This window comes from Simochromis diagramma, unplaced genomic scaffold (assembly GCF_900408965.1).
Source record: "Simochromis diagramma unplaced genomic scaffold, fSimDia1.1 OVJJ01000596.1, whole genome shotgun sequence".
Lineage (NCBI taxonomy): Eukaryota > Metazoa > Chordata > Actinopteri > Cichliformes > Cichlidae > Simochromis > Simochromis diagramma.
Window position 1 is genome coordinate 16,234,060 of NW_024387245.1, and position 25,820 is coordinate 16,259,879.

Genomic DNA, 25,820 nt, shown 5'->3' on the forward strand with positions numbered 1-25,820 from the left:
TTCCCTTTGGTTTCACCTGCACAAGTGCTGAGGTAGGTCTCCCCTGCAGAATTGGTTTTCCCTTCGTCAGGAGCAGCGCTGGGCTCTTCAAATCAGAGACAAACAGTATCCCATATTCTTGATTTTTACTTTACAAACACTTGTTGTAATGACTAACTATTCCTGACATTTTGGAGATGTTAGCTCTTTATACAGTAAAGTTACAGTGGGATACAAATAATATCAGGCTGATCCTGCCACGATTTGTTCCCCCTGTTCAAATCACGGACAAACAGTATCCCACAGCTGTTTATGTTTTTAAACCCATTTTGTACAGAGAGGCATTTTTAAAAAAAAAAAAATGTATTGATAGCAATGTTGAATATTATTACACAGGAAAAAAAAACCCAACTACACATAAAATAATCACACCGTGACGCCTCTGCCTTTGTGAATGGAGGGACAGTAACTGCGTGTGTATGTGTAAGGGTGTAAAACCTGAAGATAGAGACAAAATACTGTTAATATGAATATCTGCCATTCTGCAATTCATCTCATGTAAACAATAACTTGGCGCACGGCGTGACGTGAAAAAAGGCGCATACCTTTGACATTGCGTGGTGAACTCTGTATTCCTCGTCCACACGTAAAGGCAAAAAAGGAGTTTTTAAAAATCTCGTTTTCGGTGATTCCAAACGCTGTTTACGTGTGGACGAAACAGCTGCGTTGTCAAAAATAGCCGTGTAGGTGCGGACGCAGCGTAAAAGAGTTAGTAGTTTATTTTCTTACTACCAGTAATTTATTGCAGATTACTTGTATTTACTTAATTGTTTACTAAATGTTTTGAGGTGTGAAATAAACCGCAATGGAGCAAAATATGTGTGTGTGTGGCTGGAGGATGTGTTTGTGCGTGCGTGTGTGCGCGCGCGTGCGGGGGGTTTCGCGAACATTTTTCTTGTAAAATAAAGGGGGGCCTAGCAAAAAAGTTTGGGAACCACTGAATTAGATGCTTTAGATAGATGGGAAAATAGTCCACTACGATAATCCAAGCGTGTTCGCTTTTTGAGACAACGGTCCTGAGTTTAGTTATATTTCTTACATGAAAAAAGCAAAAACAAAACAAGAGCAGGTCAGAAGGTTGATGTGAGGATCAAATCTTAAAGACTGATTGAAAATAATCCCAGGGTTCTGCACATTAGCTTTTATGTTCGGTGAACAGGAAAAAAGCCCAAACGTTGTCTGATTTGGGCAGTAATGCTCTCAGGGACAATAATTAGATACTGTCTTTTCTGAGTTAAGCTGAAAAAGGTTATAGGCCGAGCTTATAGACCAACAGGTATCAGGCCTAACATTGGTCCAAAGGAAATTGCATTATTTGACAGGGTTTTCGTGGAGTGATTGGAACCATTAAATGTCTAACCTTTGAGGTCTGATGTTATATATTTTGTATAGATGGGTACTAGTCCCAGCAGTTTTACCTCCATAACCTGTTTGTGTACCGTCACTGGTTCATAATCTTTCACAGTGTACTGCATCCCGTCAGTGTGAATCAGTGTTCTCAGCAGTAGGTGGCACTGCAAGATCATTTTCACACCAGTTTAATAAGTGAAGGGGTAAACAATGAAGAATACAGGCAGCTCTCATTTTTTTATACATTTAGACAAGTTTACTGACTAAACTTGATCTGAGTTTAACTGATCCTCATCATGTCTCATTAACAGAAGAATTTAAACACCATGGCAGTAACAATGGACTGTATCACATTAGATTTACAAGAACCTACTAATGTTCTGGTTCCCTTTCACTTTCTCGCTCTAATAGTTTAAAGCAAGTTTAGAGGTTCAACAGTGTCATCAATACGTGTTTATGACAATTAGTTACTGATATCACCCCTTTGCTAAGTCATTGCTGCCCTTACACCTGTGTATATGCATTCATTCCTGTTCTTACATACTCTAGAGTGCTTCCCAACTTTTTTCATCTGACCAACATCTAAAGCCCTCTGGATTTAAAAATCCCTTCATCAACACCCTCTTTCATGTTCAGATGTGTTCATTTGAGCCCATTTTAAAGCGTTTTGCTTTTGCTCTTAATGGTTTTCATTTAGCTTTATCAGTCAGTGTCACTGAACCTTCTCAGTCATTTAGCCGTAACCACTGGCAACCATTTGTCCACTAATGACTTACTACTAGATTTAACAGCTATGCATTCAGTTAAATGTATATAGCACCACATAACAACAACAAGTCGAGGTGCTTTATGCAATAATAGAGAGAAAACCCCAATAATCAGACGACCCCCTGTGAGCAAGCGCTTGCCAGCTGTGGGAAAGTACTGATATGGCACCATGAGGTCTTTAATGATACGATGGAGCCTGGTTATTCAAGACCTTGTATGTAGGGAGAAGGATTTTCAATTTCATTTTCAATTTAACAGTGAAGAAAAGACAGCATGTGAGAAATATGCTCTCGCTTTCTAGTGCCTGTCAGTAATCTCGCTGCAGCATTTCGGATTAACTGAAAGGTAAGCCTGATAAAAGTCCAGTCCAATCTAGAAGTAATAAATGCTTGAACTAGATTTTTTAGCATCACTCTGAGACAGGATGTTTTCTAATTTTAGAGATATTCCACAAATGCAGGAAAGTAGTCCTACATATTTGTTTGATATGTGTACTAAAGGAATTATGCTTGTCAAAAATGACTCCAACATTCCTCATGTTCAAAGTAATCTCCCTGTGCACCTTTCAACCTCTTAGTGGAAATCTCAATATGCCCCCTGGCACCAACATGAGCTGTCTTGCCCATCCAGGCAGTGGAAAAAGATCATCTCTAACGTCGGATTTGGTGGGCAGCCCACCTCCAAAGTCTTCCACTGCCCACCGTCTCAATACGCCGAGGCTGAGGAAACTGACTGCTCTGTCTCCATGAGCAAACCAATGAGTCTATATGTTGTTCACGGCATTTTCTGTGTGTAAGTCTCTCTCCCTCCCTGTTTGGCTAACAAGTCTCTTAAAAATAAGCAATTAAAAAACTCCTGTGTTTTTAGTATCAGAGTTCAGATCATTCTCTTTGACTGTTCACAGCCGGACTTTACAGTCTCATCTGAAAACTGCTCGTCTTGATCGCAAAACTGTGTTCTCGTCACCAGAAATGATCCTTCACACAAAATTTTCTGATGTTTCTTCTCTGAACAAGCGTGAAGGGCCGTGGTGAAATCGCAGCTAAACACTGTCGGGACAGGACGCAGAAGTTGACTTCAAATGTGAGATCAGTCAAACACATGAAAATATTTTGACGGCTCCTTTTTTTCTATTTTTTAAAATCATCTGTAAATTTGCTTTTACATGCCTGTTTCTACTTTTTATCCATTATTTTTAATCAAGTTTTAACTTTTCTGCTCAAGCCTGTTCCGGTCCACTTAATTCCTAGATTAAATAATAATTTCTGCCTTTTCTGAACACTAATTAACTAAGATAATCTCTCAACCTGCACCCTCTGGAGTATAACCTTTGGGTGGGAATTAACACACTAAAATGCCAAGTACAGTAAGGTTGTTATAATTAACCTAAACTAAAAACTAAAACTAGATGTGAAAAAGAATTTTACCCATGTAAAATATTTATAAAACTACAGTTTGGGGAAAACTAATTATATATTTCCTCTATTTTTAAATTTTTTTTAAATTAGTTTTCAGTTTTAGTATTGCTAATTTGGTCGAATTTATAATCCCATTTTGCCTTATGAAGCTTTGATGGACATGTTTTCAAGTCAAAGTCAAAATGAAATAAAAATGAAAACCAACTACAAAATATAAAACACAAACCAATAATAAATTTCACCATAAGCTGCTACAAATGCTAAGTGGCAAATTGTATGCTTTAATAGATTGGAGATTATAGTAGTTAATCCCATCATTAAAAAACCCACAAAACTTTAATTAAGAACATTATTTATTCAACAGTGAAGCTTCAGTAATAAATAAATGCACAGATCATTTATTCCACAATAAAACCAAAGGAAATTTGTTTTGCTTTATATATGAGGATTGATATTGCCATTATGAGTGAACAGCATTGACCAGAGACAATCAAGACGAGACACTTAACACAGAGAGGCGTACAGACAGACAGATGTGTATGGATTACACAGATGTGTACAAAGTATTGCATTTTTCACTGATTGGCTGTTTTCTTTCTCTCTCTCTTTCTCTCTCTTCACAGTCTAGTCAGTTGAGCATCGCCATGACGTGCAAATCAGTCAAAGATTACAAATACAGTATTGCATCATTTCAAAGTGCTACAGAGATAAGTGTCGACAATCTTTTGAAACAGACCAAATTTTCTTTTCTTTTTTTGTTTCTTCTGGTGAATGTAGTTGGATTTGGATTTTTTTTGCCTTTGCTTGTCTGGCACAGTGTAGAGCTCAGCCTGGTCAGAAGCAAACATAATATAAAATATTATCTCAAATCGTGATATAATAAAGCTCTAAAATTTAAAAAAAGAGGCAAATTTTATGTTTATTATAAAATATATAAATAAATCAAACGAATAAGTAATTTTTTAAAAACCTGGATTCTACTTTTTATGATCTTCAATGGTGAGTGGAAAAAGCACCCGTGGTTTAATGTCCTACCTTTAACATTTCTCCCATTGTCATCATTGTTGTCCATTCAAGCATGTTTGCGTGTTTTTGTGGATTGGGAAATCTTTTGCACATATAAATCTACTTGTGTGTTTTTGTGTGTGTGCTTGTGTGAGTCTGGCAAATGATGAACGAAGTTTTGCTTTTTCGATGCTGCGGCGTAAGAGTGAACAGAAAACAATGCTCCACTGGCAAATCCATAGGATACCCTTGTGAACAAGGCACAAACATCTCAAAGGACCATTTGGTGATGATGCACATTTTAGCCTGTTATATAAACAAATGACAGCTTCCCAAAATACCTCATATGAGGCGGTGTTCGCTTTATTTCAGTACTCTATAAAAAAAAATACTGAGAAGGTTCGAAGCCAGTGTCTTGTGTATGTTTTGGAACATTATCAGTAGTAAAAAATTCATGACAAATGATGGTTTAAAAAAGTACAAAACCACCACGATGGCCCTTTAAATGTCTGTCGTCCAAAACTACTATGCTCTAAAATCTGCACTCTGATCTAAAAGGAGACTCCAGGAAATTTGGAAGATGTTGCCACAAAATGTCCCAAAAAGCGTGTATGTATGGGACCAGTAGAGGGGTTTCCCCAGTCTATTTACACAGACCCTGGCCTATTCATTTATTTGGCATCTTATTACATTTATTTAGCCTCTCCAGTGTTAAGATAAAGGGCGGATGAGGGGGGTGGGGGCAGACGGGAGAGGGCGAGATGAGAGAGGAGAAGGATGGAAGGAGTGGGCAATATAAAAGGATGAAAAGGAAAGGAGAGGAAGGTGTGGGGAGGGGGAGAGACAGGGAGAGGAAGAGGACGTATGAAAGACAGGAAGCTCCGGTCGGAACGCCGGCAGAGCACCTGTCACTGAAGAGGCTCCTGCTTTCTATCACCGTCTCCTCCCCTCGTTTTTTTCATCTATCTCTTTTGTCTGGCAGAAGGAGGGACACCCAAAGGGGGAAAGAGCGGGTGCTTAAAATTCTTCCTTCCTTCCTGTGTCCATCTCCTCTCCTAAAGACCTGTCGTCTCCATAGCAACAGACCCTGTCTTCATACTGAGCTTATTCAGTTGGCAGTCATGAATGTGTGTGTGTGTGTGTGTGTGGGAGAGACGTAGAGAGAGGGGCAGAAAAAGAGAGAGAAAGACAGTTTTGCTGCTGTTCATGCCTCTCTGTGTCAGGGTTGTGTGTCAGTGTGCCTCTGTCGGCGTGATTGTTTTGTTTTTTTTCTTTTCCAAGGAAGAGTTTGTATCTTTAGTAAACATCAGTCCAACACTCCATCTGAACTCAAAAGCCAGTTCATTTTTGGTTGATTTAAATAAATGTCAATGACATGAAAGGAGCATTGGCTGGTTTTTAAACTGTTTCAGTCTTTGAGTTCTGAATCAGGCACCATGACGCTTCTCACCTCCGTGCTTTGAAGCATACTACCAACGGCAGCCCCAGTCTGTGCTCGCTTTGTATTGAGGGAAGGCTTGGATTGTCTGTCTATCAGCAGCCGGGGGAGGTCGTGATGGGGCTGTGGTGCAGGTAAGCGGGGTTCACAACAGAAACTGGGAAGTTGAAAATGAACGGCGAGGTGGGCGTGGCTGCCGTTGAGGCGGTGGTTGTCGTGGTTTTGGGTCCGAGCAGCGGGCTTGCTGTGGCGGCGGCTTCGGCGGCGCATGAGGTGGCGAGGAGCTGCGACTCGAACTGCAGCAGTTGGCCCATGAAGCTGAAGTTGGGGGAGATGATGCTGCGGCGCCGCCGTACAAACTCGAACGCTTCGTCCAAACGTACCCGCTTTCGCTTCATCAGGTAGGCCAGGCAGATGGTGGCAGAGCGGGAGATGCCTGCTTGACAGTGCACCAGCACTCGCCCACTGGAGTCCCGTACTGAATCTGAGAAGACAGAGGAGAGCGGGTCGGCAAGGTCAGTAAAAAATAAAAGATTATTTTTTAAGTGAATACGTAAAAGACTGAAATCTCTTGACAACTGTGAGAGGGATTGCCATGGAATCTGTGAAGATGTCCATAGTTTTCATAGAATGACTGTTATGGACCCAGTTAAATGTCTCAACAAGTACTGAATGAATTGGAAATATCCAGCAAACAGTTCAATGTTGACTAATCACTGGCCGGTGGACTTTTATCAACATCTATTCATGGTTGAAAAATAGTTGCAAATGGCAAGGACAATTCCCTGGATATTCTTGTAAGCTTTCTACTAAGATAAAGTATGTGTTCAACAATTATTTTTTTACTGTCTTGAGGCTTTCTGGTCCAACTTTATTTTCTAGTGAGCTAGCCATGGCCCTGGGTTTGTGATGCTGACAAAGAGGCAACGTTTATTTTAGCCTGACACTTTAACTATGCTCAAATAAGACAGAAATTAGACAGAAACATAAATGGCTTAAAAATTTTATTTTTTGTACAAAGAAAAAAAAAAAGTGGCTGTCTATTCAATATCATGTTCTAACCAGATTAGTCATTGTTTTAAAAAAGCAGATTTAATTTCTTCATTGTCACAATATGATTAATATGTCTCACTTTGTAAAGAAATATTGCTTAGACCTCTATTCTACATGGAGATAATGTCAACATCTGTTCCTCTATAAATTAGTTTTCACAGTCTTACCATTGTCAGTTTTGACCAGGGATATGATGCCAGAGTTTCAGGCATGTTTGCTGGGTAAGTTTATACAGGCCTAAGTAATTAACAAGCATGTACCCTAAGATGAAGCATCAGTCTCTGAACCCTTTTTTAGTGTAAGCATGAGGTCACAATGTTTGATTTGTTTTTATTGAATTGGTATTTAGGAAAACTAAGCATTAAATGTTAACAATGTTTTCAATATTTTGTAATCTGCGCATGCTAGCATGCTATCACCAAGCTAGCTTAGTAGCACACTTTTTGTTTTGTTTTGTTTTATTTTGTTTTGGGGGTTTGCTATAAATTCAATTACCTAGATTGTTCTGTTTTTATTTTTCTCTGAGCACTAAGCTTGTGTAATTTGTTGTAGCTAATTTAAGTTTGAGCTTTCCATCTTTCTATTTAGTTTACTGGCCCCAATTAGCATTCAAGAGTCAAATAATGTAGTTTTAAATAAGCTACATTTACATTTTATAACATATTAACATTATACCATGTTTGATGCAACATAATACTTACATTGTCACTAATGTAACCATGATTTTCTATAGTAATTTTGTATTTATCTGGAAAAGTTAGTTACCAAGTTATGACCAAATACAACACTGTCTTTATGTGTAGCTAAACTTGCTTGTTTCTGTTGTAATGACACTTTTATAATTTTAAGTTGTAAGTGCTTGTGGAATCTGTAGCACTTTATTTAAGAGTGAGCTTTCCATCCTATTATTTAGGTGACTGGTTAGCAATGAGATAATGTAAATCTAATTTTACATTAAAAATAAAAGAAATGTCACTAGTTCCTTCTGAATAGAATTAGCACTTTCAACATAAAGTTTATCAGCAACAATTTGATATTTTAATAATTTTTTAAAGAAAAATTGCAAAAATCAAAAGGTCTCCAGTTCTCAAATACACATTTTTTTTTCTCTCATTACTGTAAAAACAATATATTTTGGTTTTAAACAAGACATAAGAGGAAATTATGACATGTTGTGCTTTTTTGTAAGCTGAATTATTATCAACTGATTAGAAAAAAATATTTTATTCATGATTTATAATGAAGAAAATGAAATAACTATCAGTCACCAATCATCACTTAGTACATACACTGTGAACAAAGTGTCACATGAATCTACATTTTGTTTACAGCCACCAAGTATTTTTAAACACAGCAGATGTACAGTGAGGCTTTGCCTGTTTTCATTTCCTGTCCTCCACACTTTAACGCCTTCTCCTCGCTGCACAGTCAAACCGATAACTAACCTCAAAGTGAGAAAGCAGCGAATCACATTTTACTGACACGCACAAGTGCAAAATTTGAGTCATCAGCCTTTCTTTCCCACTTCCTCCCCCAACCTATTTTTGCTTCTACTTCTTGAAGTATGTTTAGATGCATGCCATTATTCCATTAAGGAGAATAACCAGATTTAGGTAACAATTTAAGCCAATGATTTACAGTTTCTCCTCTCCCCTAAAGCCTCAGTTAGTGTGAATAGTGGGACATCGTGTTAATTCTTGTATAATGTGTATGGCTACCTCCAGGAAGTCAGATGCACAGTATGAGAATAAAACAGAGTGAATTTATGTAATGTGTTGTTTCTTATGTTTAATCCAATCTAATATCCTGAGTCCTCACTCCACAACCTCTTGGGCACATGAGCAGAATTACACAACATCAGATGTTTACTGGCCTTTCTTTAAATGCATAAATTGCCTGATTGCTAACAACCAGCTTCCTGATCTCTCACATCAAATATCTGTAATTTTTCTCCCTCAGTTATTCACACACAGACAGACTTCAGGTAACTCCACCACAGTGCCTGTTCACTCAGTAACACTGGATGAGTCAGACTCGACTCTGGTCCCACAGCATCTAACTATGACGCATACCAGCACCTACACAAACACACGCTCACAACACAGAAATCACACACACCGTGCCTTATGCACAGCATGGATATGCCAAGGAAAAGCAAAGCTTAGACTCGCCTATAACACACACACACACACAAAATAAGATTATGGCGCAGAGAAATTACTGATGGTAATATTTCATCATTCCAAATAATCTGTCTTATCTCTCAGTGCTTCTGCAGTGTCTGCTGAGATGTATACGATTAACCTGGAAATAACAATTGGTGACAGAGTCCCATGAATAAATGTCTGAATTGTCATCATCATCATCATCATTGCTGGAGCTTAAAAGCTTTTCCATGACAGGTCTCTGAACAAATAAAAGCTCCTTTATGGGAAAAAATTCTCAAACTCTAGACAAGAAGTGATGTTTTAGATAAAGAGGAAAGGAGAACTGCATCAGCATGAACAGTGAAAAGCCACCATTTTCCGGATACTCGAAACTACTGAATCCACAAAGAAAGAAGGAACATCGCAGTCCAACCCACGCTGCTCGATGGAGGAGGCATACTGGTTAAAAATGCCTGCTCAGTCTACTTAAAGTAGACATGTAATATGTTGACCTGCAACATTCTGATGTTCTATTAGTCTTTTCCTATAGCTTTAGACACATTATCAGAAAAATAATAAGTGCATTAATCAATAATGAGAACAAATCTTTAACGTGTATCAGCAAACACTGCAAAAACTCAAAATATTCACCCAAAATAAACAAAACTCTTCTCATGCATACGACACACTTACACACTGACCTATGAACTCGATAGCCTCCAGGAACCAGGAGCTGATTTCTTCCTTGTGGTTGTCCTCCACAGGGATACATTTGTACTGGTAAGCCCCCTCGAAGTGGTTGGGACAGTCAGCTGACACGTTCAGCAAGGCAGAGATCCCTATACTATCCAAAACCTCCTTCTTTGAGGCGTGAAGGGCGCTGCCAAGGTAAAGGAAGGGGAGGATCTCAACCGGGCCACCCTGGAAAAAAAGGACAACGGCAAGTTGATCATTTATTATCCATCCATCCATGCGTTTTCTTCCGCTTATTCAATTCAGGGTCGCAGGAGGGTGCTGGAGCCTATCCCAGCTGTTCTAGGGCGAGAGGCGGGGTACACCCTGGATAGGTCGCCAGCCTGTCGCAGGGCCATCATTTATTATTATATTTTAATAATCAGCAGTAAAGGCAAAGATTTACTGTTATGAGGCAGCTTGTAGGAACATTTCCTGACCCGAGCAGCATGTGGAGCTACACTGGAGAATTGTCCTTAGGTGAAAGCCAGTGTGCATGGCAAGACAAAGAATTCATTGTCTCGGTAAGTCGCAGAGGCCAGATACCAGATGACTTCAGTATAAGCGTGACCGCCCTTAAATATTTTGTTAATCACATTAGCCATGCTTCTCAGCTTAATATCTGTGTGAATAATGCGAAACTCATTTGATATGGGCCATTTAGTTTGTCACTTTCTCTCTTCAGCTGATTTATATTTTCACATCTGGAGACAGAGTTTACTGTTGGAGCTGAGCGTCTCATCGACTGGCTTATAATTATGAGCACAAAACCACCGTATTCAGCGTGAATATCTGTGCGTCTTTATTGTATCAGCATATGGAAAACCTTCTTTCAGAAGCTCTACTGGGGAAAAACATGCTCCGCGACAGCATTTTCACAGAATGTGATTCTGTAAGCACAAACGCGTGAAAACATGTGAAACAGACAATTAAGCACACGAAAAAATCGTTCAAGGAAAACAGGCAATTTCGCTGTGATTGACACTGCACTGGTGCAAGTTACATGCACGCGTATTGCACATTTAATAACACGTATATTCCCAGTTTAGAGCCAGATTATGTCACTGCTCAGCCACATCTCAGAGGACATGTTAAAGTAAGAGCTGACGTGCCGTTTCCCCTTTTACTGGATCTGAAAGGTCAGCTGATCAGCAGTCTATACCGGCGCTTATTGACAAGAGCTGCGGCTGTTTGTGCCAGTGCTGCTGACGAACTCGGTAGTGACACAGCGTCAGGAAATGATCGATACTGCTAAGAGGTGTAATGTGAGGAGGGGGATGTTTGTGGTGGTGGCGAGCAGCCCGCTAAATCTATACTGCCGCTGCTGCTCGTGCAGGAAGTGGAAGCATTTCTTGAATTAAAAATGCATCTGATGGTTGAGCAGAGACAATCAGACGTTTTTCTTATAAAACACACAGAGGCTGGCTTGTCTGTGCCGCTCCCCTCGTGGGTTCCAGGGGAATTAAACCCTGACCACATGTGACTGTGAGCATTGCGTAAACTCTGCAGACTCGAACAACAGCTTACTAACCAGCAAAACAAGGCCAACCAGGTCACAGGAAGTGCTACAGAGGTGAATCAATGCCCATCTATGACATCCAGGCCAGCGTGTTATTATGTGCCAAAAGACTTATTTAAATAACAAGATATTCAATGTGTGTTCATAATTATTATTTTCTCTTGTGTTGTTTTCTGGCAGTCAGAATGGCAGCTGACTTGCCCCTGAGCAAAGCAAATAACTGTCAAGGTGCTCTGTGTCAGTGTGATACATAAAAAAGGACGTTTTCTTTCGCATGTTTTTATAAACTGAATGCTGAAACACATTAACATGCACACTACTTTCAGCACAGAGAGGACTTCCATCAGTCTGACACTGGCGGATGTTAATCATGTTATTACAGGCAGATGTTATTTTAAAGGTGAGGTGCGTTTAACACTTTTTCTGTGTCGCGTTGCATTTTACCTGGTCATTGTGCGGCGTTCCACACGACGAGCAGGCAGAGTCGATGCTCGACTGGCTGGTGAGGGACGGTAAGGATTTGGCCTTTAAACAAAACTCTGGATACTCTGTGAAAAATCTGTCATATCCCCCTATAACATACAAAAACAACAAAATACATGTCACAATCACATATGCAGTGCTTTGCTGTAGGATATTAATAAGTGGTGCAAAATAGCACGCAAAACATGTAAGAATGAGTACCACGGGAAAATATTACAGAAATACCAGCTTCCTTTTTTAGGGGTGGGGGGGGGGGGTTGTTTACTTCTCAAAACACACCACAGATGCACATATGAGGACAAAAGAAGCCTGCATTCACATCGCAGCACAATCTACAACAGGATTTCTAGTCTGCATTCAGGTAGCTTGACGCAAAGTCTATTAAACCCCTGACGGGCTGTCCTGTGTCTGCTTGCTGTGGATTTGAAAACAGTTTCATCAGTTTTGTTTTTTTCATATATCTGTAGGCAGTATGTCGCTCTCTGCACCTCAAGGATCAAATCAGATCAACTGAAATGTGTCAGATTTACAATCTGCAAGCATACATTTATGTTCTTCGAGGCATCAGCATCAAGAGGATGCCCAAAAAAAGAGAGTGAAAAAAAGAATACGCCACAGCTTGCAACAGCCTCGAGATTTTTCAGCAGTCTATATATAGGGTGTGTAAATCAACTGCTGATTTTAATATTTCGCTGCTTCCTGTGGGCGATTTACCCGAAGCGGACTCTGTGTAAAAAGATTATGTGTGTGTCCTGTAAGTCCCTCCGGTTTGATGTGGCTTCTACGCATCAGCATTACCTCATTCACTCAGCTCACAGCCATTGGTCTGTGTGTGAATGTGTGTAGATGTGAATGAGTGAGTGAGAGTGTGTGTTGTTTAAAAAAAATATATACCAGTGCATTTGAAGGGAGAACACACTGAGCAGGATATTTCTAGTTTATTGAATAACAAATAGTTACACACATAAAATTTTTAAATATCCAATATCTCTAAGAACTGGTGAAAAATAAAATATCTGGTGGCCTAGAGAGGATTGTGGGTTAGCCACTGGAATATAGCAATTCATTAAAATGTGGTCATTATTATTATTAATGGATGTCAGTACATATATTCCAATTATTATCTTATTTTACTGTTTTTTAAAAATCGATTGTTAAAAAAAATATAATTTATTGCTAAGCATAATGCCTACTGCTTACACATGTATCAGTTATTATAATTATACCCAGCCATTCATCAGTTACATTACATTTACTGCTCTAATTGAAATAATTAATGTCAGTCATTAAACTTTCTGATGTAACTGGCGCTGCTACACATCACAGGCTAGGATTAAAGAGTAAACGACATAATTTACCTTTGAGCAGGTATATGCGCGTGCCGGAGGCGTCCCTGCACAGCGCGTGGAGCACCAGCGTCAAGGTGCTGTCCTCCTTCACCGTTTCCGAGTCCGGCGTCCTCTCGTCGTACAGCACTGCGGCGGAGTACATCCCGGAACGCAGGCGGACTCGGACCTCTTCGTCCCCGGCCAGGATCTGGTCCAGGCTCAGCACGGAGCCCTTCGCCCTGCGGCGGACGATGGTGTTGCAGCGGGCGTTGACGGCGCCCCGTATGTGCCCCGCGCTGAAGGCGAGGAAAGAGCGGCAGTCCAGCAGCAGGCACTTGGCACTGTCCTCCTTCAGGAGCCGCTTCAGCACCGTGCAGTCCATCTCGTATAGCTCCTCCATTGGCACGTCGTTTCGGGCTGTTAGGCTGTGCTTCACGGTCGTTAAATCTCCTCTCTCGCTCTTTCTAAGCCCCCTCACGACCACCGGACCCCTCGGAACCCGGAGAAGGCGCACGGATCCTGCGGTGGATTCCCCTTGCGCTTCTCCTCTATCTGCGCATCAACACCGTCATGATCATCATCATCATCGTTGTAACCGCACTACTTCTTAAGCTCAGTCCGGTCACTTCTGTCTCTTTCTCCTCTCTGCCTCTCCGAGTATTTTCTCCACAGGACTCTTTCTCTTTTTTCCTGTTTTTATGAATGGGTGCATCGCGTCACGGCGGAGGTGACGTCAACCAACCAGCAGCCTATCGCAACGCGTCCAGTTTCCCGTGCCCTTTCCTCCTCTACCGTTCATTCATAAAAAACACACACACACACACACACATCAATGAAACGAGAGGCCATGGGACCGAAGATTAAGCGCAGGAGAGTTTGGCTTCATACCATAACAAGCTCTTCTTCATAACTTAAGGATCATTTTTTAGATAAAAAATAAATAAATAGGAAATTAAAGATATTTTAAAAGTCTGTGTCAAAGTAAGCAAAGCAGTGCAAATAAATGTAAGTGTTATAGAGGTAAATTTGAACTATATATATTTTTTTATATCTTACTGATATTTTACAGTTTAAACTTACAAATGATTTTTTTTCATAATCAAATGAACCAAATAAGACTCATAATTTGTAAAGGATATCATTTGTCATCACAATTGTAGGCTACTATAAACTGTATTATATTCAGTCTACAAGTTTAAGGTCATAAAATAAATTAATCTAAATTTCAGGTTTTCGCATGTGTTGGAATTCAACTGACTGCATATGTAGCTCAGCTTAGCTCAGTTTCATATCATTCAAGGCTCAGTGTTAGAAATGCTGCTGGTGGACTGCAGGTGGGTGTGCGCTTACGTACAAGGGTCCGTGTGTGCGTGTGCATACGTCTGGGTGTGCATCTGTGTGTGTGGGTGTGTGTAATCCTACAAGCGGATGCAATTTGCATCTTCTATCGCGCAGCCTTGGCGAGCGTGCTCAGGTATTTGCATGTTGATCTCATTTCCATGGTTACGAGAGGAAAGAGAGCAGCACGGCGGCGGATGACAGGAGGAAAATGCAGACACCCTGACACAAACAGGTGGAGAGAAGACATCTGAAAGAGACAAACAAACAGACAGCAGGGAAAAATGTTTAACACTTTTATGGGTGGGCTGCTGTGGGAGAAAATAATATGTTTGAGTTCCCGTGAGTGTTTGGATCTATGTTGTGGAGGCTGTCTCTTTCATTTTCATGACTTCATGTGTTCACTATAAGTAAAATCTGATGGTAAAGTTGAACAAACCCTTGAATAATCCTTACTGCTATACTGCTTGTTAAAAAATGAGGCTGTCTCGGTGCAGTACCATAGCAATTTGGTACTATGGCAACTTCCTCAAGAGACAGAAAGGTATAGGCAGTGATGGAGCAAAGGCTGACTTTTATCCATAAACTGATGCCCACATTTCCCACAATGCAGCCGAACACGACTCCCTTTTTTAGTACAACAGGAAGAATAGAAATGCCCGGGATTACAAAAATGATCTGTAATTGATGATGTGTGTGATGATGTGATGTTGGAAAATCCCAAAACTGTGCCTTTAAAGATGGATGACAGGAAGCAAATAATTAAGACAAATGGACTTCAGGCCTCACTTATTATTTCTGTAGTGATTATGATAGAATATGGTCATTCTCACTCCTGGTATTTGCTGTAGTTGCTCTTTAGTATTCACCTGACAAGGGATATATCCTTGGTTTGATTCCAGGAGAAGACAGAAATCCCTTTGGGGTTGCACGAGGAAGGCCATCTGATGTAAAATTGTGACAAACGTCATTGTTTGCCAATTTTCTACCAAGGGTTTTTCCTCTTTATTTGTCACCTTATCAGACTTGATACTTTACATCTGATTTGCCCATTTTATATATAAAAAGAAACCGAGAGTTGGAACACCATGTTTAGCGTATGTGTATGGACTACAATGGGCAAACAGCAGGAAAAAAATGAATGAAAGGACTGTGACTGTGAGCCGGAGAGTTGACAGAAGGTGAGATGGAAGCCGACACAAAGAAAGGCAGGGTGGGAAGGAAAACGGAGAAGGTGAGGAAGAGGAGGACAGGAGGGCGGGAGGTAGAAGAACAAAAGAAGAGGTGTCTACTTGTGCTGGACTGCAGCCTCTGGCATCCCATATAAACACAGACACGCACAACACCGCACATTACTATGAAGCCTAAACAATGCCTCCAACAGACGGGATGGTGCTGCTGCCGTAGCAACAAGGGAGAGGTGTGGGAAGGCGGAGACAGAAGCCAGGGGGGCTGCGAGGGGATTGGCTGGAAATCAGTTCTGTGCTGATGTCATCCTCCCCTCCCTCCCTTTGCGCTCTCATGTCCACCCATTCATCCCCTCACATCACATCCCTCGCTGGCATGCCGTCATCTGTCAATACAGCAGACGGGAGAGAGACAGAAACACAAAGAGGGAGGATATCTCCCGCTTCTGTTTACTCTGTTTCCATCTCACACATCTGACTCTGCCCATTCCACGTTTAATTTTTGCTTATTCACAAGCTCTCCTTGTGAATAAGCTCAGGAGGACAACAGGGCTGTGAATGCAGCAGAGGCAACCAAAGGATTATTTATTTACCCTTGTTTTTAATTGTGCACTAATGAAAGTAACAACAATGCAATAATAATAAATGTCAGTGTAAATTATATATTCACATACACAGCACAAGTATACTGTTGACTGATAGCAAGATTACAACAGCATATAAGAACAACGCACAAAAAAGGTCGCCTCTCACAGGCCCAGCTCCTTATGCCTGGATATCAAAGTGCCTTTGAGCAAAACACTGATTCCTTCTTTAGTGACAGTTTAGGTTCTGGAAAATTATTCATGGTCTTTCCTTGTCAATTCTGTGTGATATAATAAACTGGAATGTAGAGACCAGAAAATGAAGGAACACAGAAAAGAGTTTACATAAGAATGAAATAACTGAGTGTTTCAGAACAAACAAGTGGATAACGGCAATAAGACCTGTGACATTAGAGGAAAAAAGAGTGGGAAAATTGTGGAATCTAAGATTTACAGAGTCTGTCTATGTGTGCAGCAAGCATTTTGTCACTGAGGAGTCAAATATCCAAATGTCAAAGGCCACTATCTGTAAAATACACAAAAGCATTTGTGTTATAGTGCAGATCATTCAGAAAGTTGTGAGCAATTCTAGTCTCGTAGCAAAACGTTTTTGTGTTTAATAATTATCACCGACATTCAAAATGATGCTTAAAGTTCACGGTTGGTTCAAGTTTTCATTTTAAGCTATCATGTACATCCTGAGACCAAAAGTTCTTTGGTTTGGTTGTGGAGACTTGCACAGACAGACATGCAGCTAAGTGATGAAACCAACATATCTACATGTCATAGTATTCAGGGTAACTGATGAAACTCCACACTACAGGTGAAATGTTATCATATCGAGCGACCATACACAGGTGTAGAATATAAATATCTTGGAAATCAGTTATTGTAATTGACACATATTTGAAATCCAGAAGAACTAGCACATTTTTAGCAAATTTGTGAGCAGTGTAATTAATTGCATGAATGGACAAAAAAACGCTCTGTCTGGAAACAAAAACGACACAAAGCTTTCCAAATATCTGTGAACCTAGCATGCTAACCACTTTTATACACAATCTATGACCCTAACACAAAGCTAGCAGACAAAGAACTCTGGACCTAACATGACGGGTGCGCAACCAAGCAGCTAGAACTCAATTTACAACAACAGCAGAAATGAAAAAGGCTTGTGGGATCGTACATGTCTGCCTGTAGTCTTTCCTACACTAGAATCACTATCACCAAATTTGTTGTGACTTGCACCATGGCTTGTTTTTCTCTGACTTTGTGCCCAAACGATATTGTGCGACGTATCGAGTGATTTAAAAGTGTTGCTATTTTGAGATTACATTTTTTTATTGCATGTACATGCATGCTATGAGTAGTCAGCCATCGATGAGTGTGCTGAATTTCCCCATATATAGAATACAAAGTCCAAGATATGACAACACGCACGCACGCACGCACGCGTGCGCACACACACACACACACACACACACACACACACACACACACACACACACACACACACACACACACAGAGCCAAATCCATGCCTCCCTTTAATCCCATAATCCAGTGGTTAAGCCTTGACTGAGTGCTGCTACGTTCTCATGAATGAGTTCGTGTTTTGTCATGTGTGAGTTTGACAGAGGCAGAGAGGCAGATGTGTGTGCTTTTTTGAGAGTGAAAGTAACATGTAAAGAAAACATGTAACATGTAAAGAAAAAAAATGTCCAAAAAAAAGCACGAGGAAGCAATAAAGAAAGCAAAAGAATAAAGTAAAGAGAAAGGGTGAGGGAGAGAGGTGGCATGATTTAAGCAGCGGAAGTGGGCAAGCGATGAGGTGGGGGTTGTTCCTGTTTGCAGCTGATCTATTTTTTCTCTCAGAGACATGTTGATGCTTATGCAGTGGAGATATCACTTTTTTTAGCTACTAAGAAATTTAACCTTTCCAGAGGAATGCTTAAAAATGCTGATTTTTAAATCAGTCATAAAGTAGTGCCCCACCAAATAATGGCAGCAGTTTCAGAGGCCTAAAGGGGTAAATTATTTACTCCTCACAAGAGCAAATGGAAACCGTCTTGCTACGTAGGAGAATGTTTCTCCTCTTTTGTAACCAGTCTTGATTTTAAGGAACTGTTCTAATAAACTCATATTTTATAGGTTTTGAACTATTTTAAGAAAAATAGTGAGCGTATTTTAAATTTGATGGCAGCAACAAGTCTCAAAAAAATTAAGATGGGGCAACAAAAAGTTGGAAAAGTAAGTGGTACTAAAACGAAACAGCAGGTGGAACTGGCAAAAGGTAAGTAAAATGATTGGGTATAACAATTTCACAATAATGTTTCACAATTAATAGATGCAGTAGTTTTTTTTTAATCTTATTTAATTGCAAAGACTTTGAATATCTCATCCTCTACAGCACAAGGTTCAGAAAGTCTGGAAAAATCTCTGTGCGCAAGACAAAAAGCCAAAAATCAATACTGGACAATGGAGCTCCCCGGGCCCTCAGGCGGCACTGCATTAAAACAGGCATGATTCTGTCATTGAACTCACTGCATAGACTCAGGAACACTTTCAGAAATCACTTTTTGTGATGCCGTGCCATCCACAACTGCAGGTTACAGCTCTATCATGCACAGAAGAAGGCATATGTGAACATGATCCAGAAACATCATCATCTTCTCGGGCTCATCAAAGCTCATTCAACATGAAATGAGGCAAAGTGGGAAACTGACCTATGGTCAGATGAATCAACATGGATGCCACTTTCCCCACAATGAAGAAGAGAGGGACCATCCAGCTCGTTCACAGTTTTCAGTTCAAAACACTGCATGGTATGGGGGTGCGTTAGTGCCTATGAAATTGGCATCTACATATCTAAAAGGCACATCAATTCTGGGAAGTATATACAGGTTTTAAAGCCATATATGTTCCTATCTTTTAGGCCATATTTTATTACTGCATCTATTCCAACAGCATGCGTCGCAGTGGAAGAGTCCAGATGCTGAAGTTGCGTGCCTGCAGTCCAGACCTTTCATCAGCTGAAAATATTCGGTAAATCATGAAATGAAAAACATAACAAAGAAGACCCAGAACTGTTGGAAAAGAAAAACTTTTGTGAAAAGAATGTGAATAAGATGTTGGGTTTATGAGATTTACAAATGGTTGGATTCTGTTTGTATTTGCATTTTGCACAGCAACCCAACTTTCTCAGGGTTGGGTTTGTATATTATAGATTTATCTGCATTTCTCTTGCTTGTCTGTCACAGACAACAAATGTTGCTTTTATACCTTCATTCTTTGTGATGGAGTTCAATGGCAAAATGCTTTGGGCTTGTTTTTGTGCCAGTGTAATGTTTGCCCAGTCCTGTTTGTGGAGACTGCATGCGTTAATGAGTAATACATCTAACAGGTCACCAGCTACTTATCCCCATTTCAATGCAACTTAGCAGGGGCACACACACACACACACACACACACACACACACACACACACACACACACACACACACACACACACACACACACACACACACACACACACCAGTTTCCTTATTTGTTTTTTTTCTTGCCCACTTCCTTCTTAGCCTTAAGCACAAACAGCCTGACTTCTCCCATGAATGAGCCTCAGTTTGTGGAAACTATTTGTGCAATTTTCAGTTTTATCCTAAAGGCTGTTATTTTTAATTGAAAGCAAACCCCCCCAAACAATAAATACGATAACCACAGAAAATATAATAGAAGTAAAATTGTAGTTTTCAAAAGATTCATATAGAAATTGAACCCTTTTTGTAAAGTATCTTTGGACAGAGCCTAGCTTTGTTTAGCTGTTTAGCACACTATCTCTGGTCATTGCTCCAGATTCACTGACAAGATGAGAAAGTGGTGACAAACAACTAAATGTTTTTTTCTTTTTTTCTAAGACGCTAAATAAATTAACCTCTGTGAGGAGCACTATGAATACCTACAATCCACATTACAGTGTGAATCAGCTTGGTTTCCCCTTTGCCTCTATCTCTTTCTCTCTCTGTCTTTCACACACACACACACACACACACACACACACACACACACACACACACACACACACACACACACACACACACACACAGAAAAACTCACTCGTCATTCAAATATCACTGCATATTTTGAATAGTCAAAGCAGCACAGGATGAAACAGTGAGATATATTCAAAGCTGTTCACATTGTGTATGACTACAGCGTTCAAACTACGTTTTTTTAAATTACCGCATTAAGACAAATATTGTTTCAGTTGATGTGAACATGATTACGATCGTGGCCAAGATGAAGCTATTGCTCTTTTGTGGTACCTTCCTGTCATAAATACTGTCTCACAGCCTGGGCATGAGTCCAGAATGCTTTAATATTTGGCATTTGGCATAATATAAACAGTCTAGTGCGGAGGGGTGTACAGACAGTTGGACTGCCAAAGAGCAATGACGATAGGCAGTCATCATGTAGTGGAAGATATTAAACAGTGCGAGAGTTTTGAGAGTTTTGCATCACTTACTGTTAATGCTTACGTTCTATTGGAAGCTTTTCTCCTGTACTGAATACTTGTACTTGGTGTGCGTGAATGGGCTGTTACCTGACGTCAAAACTGAAGCCTTCTCCCACACCAAACAGTCCATTTGACTGTTTTTATACGAATAGCTTGGGTTAACTGCACCAACAGAGACATTAATGAATGCCCCGGTGACACTAGAGTGAAAACAGGAAAATCTATGGTTGCCTGTGGATTGCATTGATTTATTTTGCTAATGTAGAACAATTAAAAACAGTTGTGGTAACCAACTGGTTGCTCAGAGGTTGGCCATGCAAAACCCTCAACCTCTAAGCAACCATCTTTTGATCGTAATACGATTGCACAGGTCGCCTGGTGGGGGGCAGCCTATTTCCAAACAGAAGGGAAGAGAGTTCCAACAGATTGTTCTGACTCAACTGGATGCCAAATATTGCATGATACTAACCCCAGTGTGAACGTTAGATAGAAAGCACTTACGTGGAAAGAGCATAGAAAAAAAAGTGTGTTGTTGTGTAAAGCACTTTGAGTGCTCAGAGTAGAAAAGCACTATGTAAGAACCAGTCCATTTACCATTTAATTGTCAGCTTGAACCAAACTGATAGCAGACTGACTCTGTCTGACTGATAGACCAAAATTGCCCTGAAGATGATAAGTGGTCACAGACCTAGTCCCTGTCTTTGAAGCAACCATTTCAAAGACAAAGACACCGCAAGTTCATGGCGGCCATAGCTTTTATTGTGTCATAGTCTCTAACCATTATTTTCCCCAAAGTGACTGCAGCATAATTTTACAAGTAACTTTAATGGCGGCAACTATTCACTAGCATTAAACTCAGACACACAGTTCGCACAACAAGAGAAACTAATCTGACTTCAGAAAGCTAACTGCAAGTTGTTTGTCAGCTAGCTGCTAAGCTAGGTAGCTTGTCTGCTTATGCGCCACATAAGCAGACAAGCTTCCCTCTGCTAAAGAACAAGTTAGGTCATGTTACATCTAGCGATGCCGGAATGTGACCAAAAAATGCAAAAAATCAAGTTCAACATCCGCAGGTCATTCAGTTCATGGAGGAAGCTTTATTTTGGTCTGCAGATCAAAAGAGTTCCCATAATCTTAAGTCAAATAATAAGGGATAAATAAACACTCACTGTCAACATGACTTACTATTGGTACACAGCATGAGTTTGCCATTCAAAGTTCACCAGTCTTGATTGAGTCAATCCACTGGAATAAACGGCCTTTTACCTAGATTTGCAACTTGATATCCACCTATTTAAGACAATAAAACAAAATGAAACGAAATATACAGCATACAATAAACACTTGAATGTGTGCACAAAGTAAACCGTTTAATAACCGTTGAAAACCTTTACATTTTAATGGGTCATCTTCTTCTTCTTCTTTTTGTGACTGGCTCATCCACAGTGTATTTGTGAATGAATGACTGTGAGGATTATCTGCAGGTCAAAAACAGGGAGGACTAACGCGTGACAGGCCGCATGTGTGTATGTGAGTGTGTGTGTGTCTGACATGTGGCAGTGTAAGCAGAACACAGACGCAGGGATTAAAGACAGGAAACAGCTTGCCGTTGAAACCCTTTCCACATCTGCACAACAACACACACACACACACTCACACACACACTGTTGGCTGTTTACGTGTCACTCTCTTGTAGTTTGTTTGTAAACGGTGCAATTAATTTGGAAATCTGTATGCAAAAGTTGTAAATTTTCCTACTGCACACAAACAAAGACACACACAACCAGGCACCACTCTCTGTGTTATGTGGCAGAGGTGCATCCGACCTGACACAGGTTGACGTCATTAGTCTGTCATATTTTTTTGTCTGAGAGTGTGACAGAGCAAGAAACTGTGGTTACTAAGGCAACGACTGGGTGGGGTAGCAAGTATGACCAGAAATGACAGGTAGAGACGCAAAAATACGTATTTGTACATAGGTCCTCAAATGCATTTATAAAGAAAAGCAAACTACGCTGAACTCACACTGACCTATGTCTCCTATGACGTCCTGTTTATTTTCCTAGAAAACAACAAGAAGGCCAGCTGACCATGATAGAGGATATAGGAGGAGGGGAGACAGGGGTAGGACGGGAGATTAATAGGGGAGGAACGGGAGGAAGTGGAGTGTCCTTGTTAATGTGACATTGTCACATTTAAGTGACTAGATTTCCTGTGTGTGACTGTGTGTGTTTGTGTATGAGTGCATTGAGTCAACTGCCCAATTGCTTGACAGCCAACATTACCAACACACAAGTGAAAATCTCCCTCCCCGCCTCCCTGGTGGCTCCTTGGTGGCTCAGAATGAAACTCTGGGTTTGAGGTGTTATCACAATCTGCCGCAGTACAGCATCGCTGAATCACTCTATGTACTGTCTGTGGTAAGATTTGACAAGCTATCATTTCCTGTCTGTTTCCTACAGTACTCATGTGTCTCCCTCAGCAGTAAAAATAAGCACCAACAAAGTCACGATGAAATGTAAGGTTTTAGTTGTTTCCACCCTTTTATTCAAACTCTGTGGTGCCGCATGAGATTTAAATAATAAAGCCGTTAACTGTTAAAACTAATGTCGCTTTTTAACTGTTTTTTTTTGTTTGTTTGTTTTTTTGGGGTTTTTGGGGTTTTTTTTTTTTTTTTTTTTTGCTGTAGTCTGCAGTGTGGGAAGATTTCTTTTCACCTACGCTTCTTCAAAATGAATTCAAGACCTGCAGATTTGAAAATTTGGTTGTATTATGCAATCATGTCAAAGTTTGGTTTAGTTCCAGTTAGTTTCCACTGTGGGTTTGTTTGGAACAATTATCACATTACAGACACAACATATAATCTGTAGCCAGTCACAAAAATCTTTTTAATGAACATGTCTCTCAACAACTCTGTACTACACTGTAAGAAATTGTTAACTGTTACAAACTAACTACTTCTGTCAACTTTTCTATTTCAGCTAATTTAGTGACTCATATATGGTATATTTTTACATCAAAACCTTGGATAGTGCAACTCAAGATCAGGAAAAAAGCAGTGAGAATTGGACTGGCTGCTAAAGACGACCAATTTAAATTCACGGAACGATAAAAATACTAAGTAGATGGAGGCGAGAGCAGTGCAATCATGACTCTGATGCATGCGTTTTATTTTTAATTCTATGAGTCAACGTTTCAGCAAATACTGCCCCGGAAAAACCCACAGTAGTGTATAGGGCATATTCACCTACAACTTGAATCACCACATAGGAAAAAACAAAAATCTAAACAGAGGTCATTAACAGCCAGACTTTTCAGTTCATATTGATGTTTATGCTCGGATAAATGAAAAACATAAAGGAAAAGATTTATTCCAATTAGTCAGTGATTTGCCCATACTGCGTGACTCCTATATAAATATAGACGATGGAGAAACTAACAACAAACACCACACTATCCAGTGGCCCTACCGATGAGGGCACTGCTGTCCTGAAAATGACTAATCACATTAGGATAGAAATGTTTATCTGCAACAATACAACTTTGTATGGAATCATGTGACAAGTGGGTCTAAATCACGACACCAAATGACTCCACGGCACAGCAGAGCCACTCATTCCTCACTGTAAGTCAAGGATTAAGATTTTTGTTTCATTTAACCCCATGATTATCGTTTGGTATTTTACTGCTCAAACTTAGCAGCTTTTTAATCTAAATAACACAAACTTTTTCGTGCTCTTTTGCCTAAGTTTGTTGTAACAACTGGCTAGTGTAGTTACTGTTACCTTCCTATTCCATTTTCTCTGACCTCCGCAACACTTTTCTATTTTGCTCAAAGATTTATTCAAAACTTTTTTCCACACCTTAGCACTTTCACACACATTCACACTCCAATGAAAGACAGCTGCTCATTGGATTCTTTCTTTTTTTAGACAACTCTCTGTAAACGTAAAGATGGTTGTGCAGTGAAATCCCAGTAGATCAGCATTTTATGACATACTCAACAACCAACAACAATACAAATGTGTATTCCCTTTCATGTGATTGGCTGATTAGATATTTGTCTTAATGAACAGTTGAACAAGTACACTTAATAAAGTCTGGGAGTGTATGTATCATAAAACCATGAGGGTAAACAAAGGCATAACTGATCTGAGTAAGTTAACCTCCGTTAAGCTGTGTCATGTTCATCATCACATGGGAAATTGTTAACACTATAACACATGTGCTTTTGTGTTTTTTCTTCAAATTTCTCTTTATGAGCAGGACCTGAAAACTTTGAAGTTTTAGTGACAAGCTTTTCTTAAAAGTTGCTGAACTTCCCGAGTCACCTGTAATGGTCAAACTGCTCTCTGCTGTAACAGGTTAGCGCAACTTCACATGGTTCTCATTCTGCTTAATCTAATCTGACGTATCCTTTTTTAGGATTAACTTCCAAGCAGGCCACAAAATAGCATTATATTTCAGAAGTGAGGGTCGAGTCACATTTACTGGACCTCTCCGCTGACCTTATTATGTTGTGGCTGATATGACATGATATTTTGCTCTTTAAAAGCACACTCCATTATCCACTTTGACTTTGCCATGGATACCAATTGTATGTTTTCGCTGCAAGCCATTTTGCCTGTGCCCTTTGCTTTAACGTGTTGTCTATAAATACCTACCCCTTGGTAAGGGCAACTTTTGAACAATATTTATCGTGTTTTGCTGTGAGAATGTGAGGACCTTAAATAATTTTGAGATTGGACCAAATTCAGGGAACCAAAGATAGTTAAAGGGATTTTCTTTTAAAAAAAAAAAAAAAAAAAGATGACAGCATTGCTTGTTTCAGATACGTCCTACTAATCAGTGCCCACTCTCACCGCAGGGGAAATGCTTCCATACTGAAAATGTTTCCCATGAATTAAGCCTTGAGCAGC

At 40.0% G+C, this 25,820-nt stretch overlaps 1 protein-coding gene and 1 long non-coding RNA gene across 2 annotated transcripts; one reads left to right on the plus strand and one right to left on the minus strand.

Moving 5' to 3' along the window:
* Positions 1-476: 476 nt before the first annotated feature.
* LOC120714219 lies at positions 477-16,977 on the plus strand. The gene is made up of 3 exons (XR_005691370.1): positions 477-625; positions 2,301-2,302; positions 16,966-16,977. It is a non-coding gene; the product is annotated as an uncharacterized LOC120714219 (long non-coding RNA).
* On the minus strand, positions 3,954-13,970 carry dusp4 (dual specificity phosphatase 4). The gene is made up of 4 exons (XM_040000329.1): positions 13,311-13,970; positions 11,914-12,041; positions 9,920-10,139; positions 3,954-6,502 (listed from the first exon to the last, which is right to left on the minus strand). The coding sequence occupies exons 1-4, from the start codon at positions 13,678-13,680 to the stop codon at positions 6,114-6,116; spliced, it is 1,107 nt and encodes a 368-aa protein (XP_039856263.1). The 5' UTR covers positions 13,681-13,970; the 3' UTR covers positions 3,954-6,113.
* Positions 16,978-25,820: the final 8,843 nt, after the last annotated feature.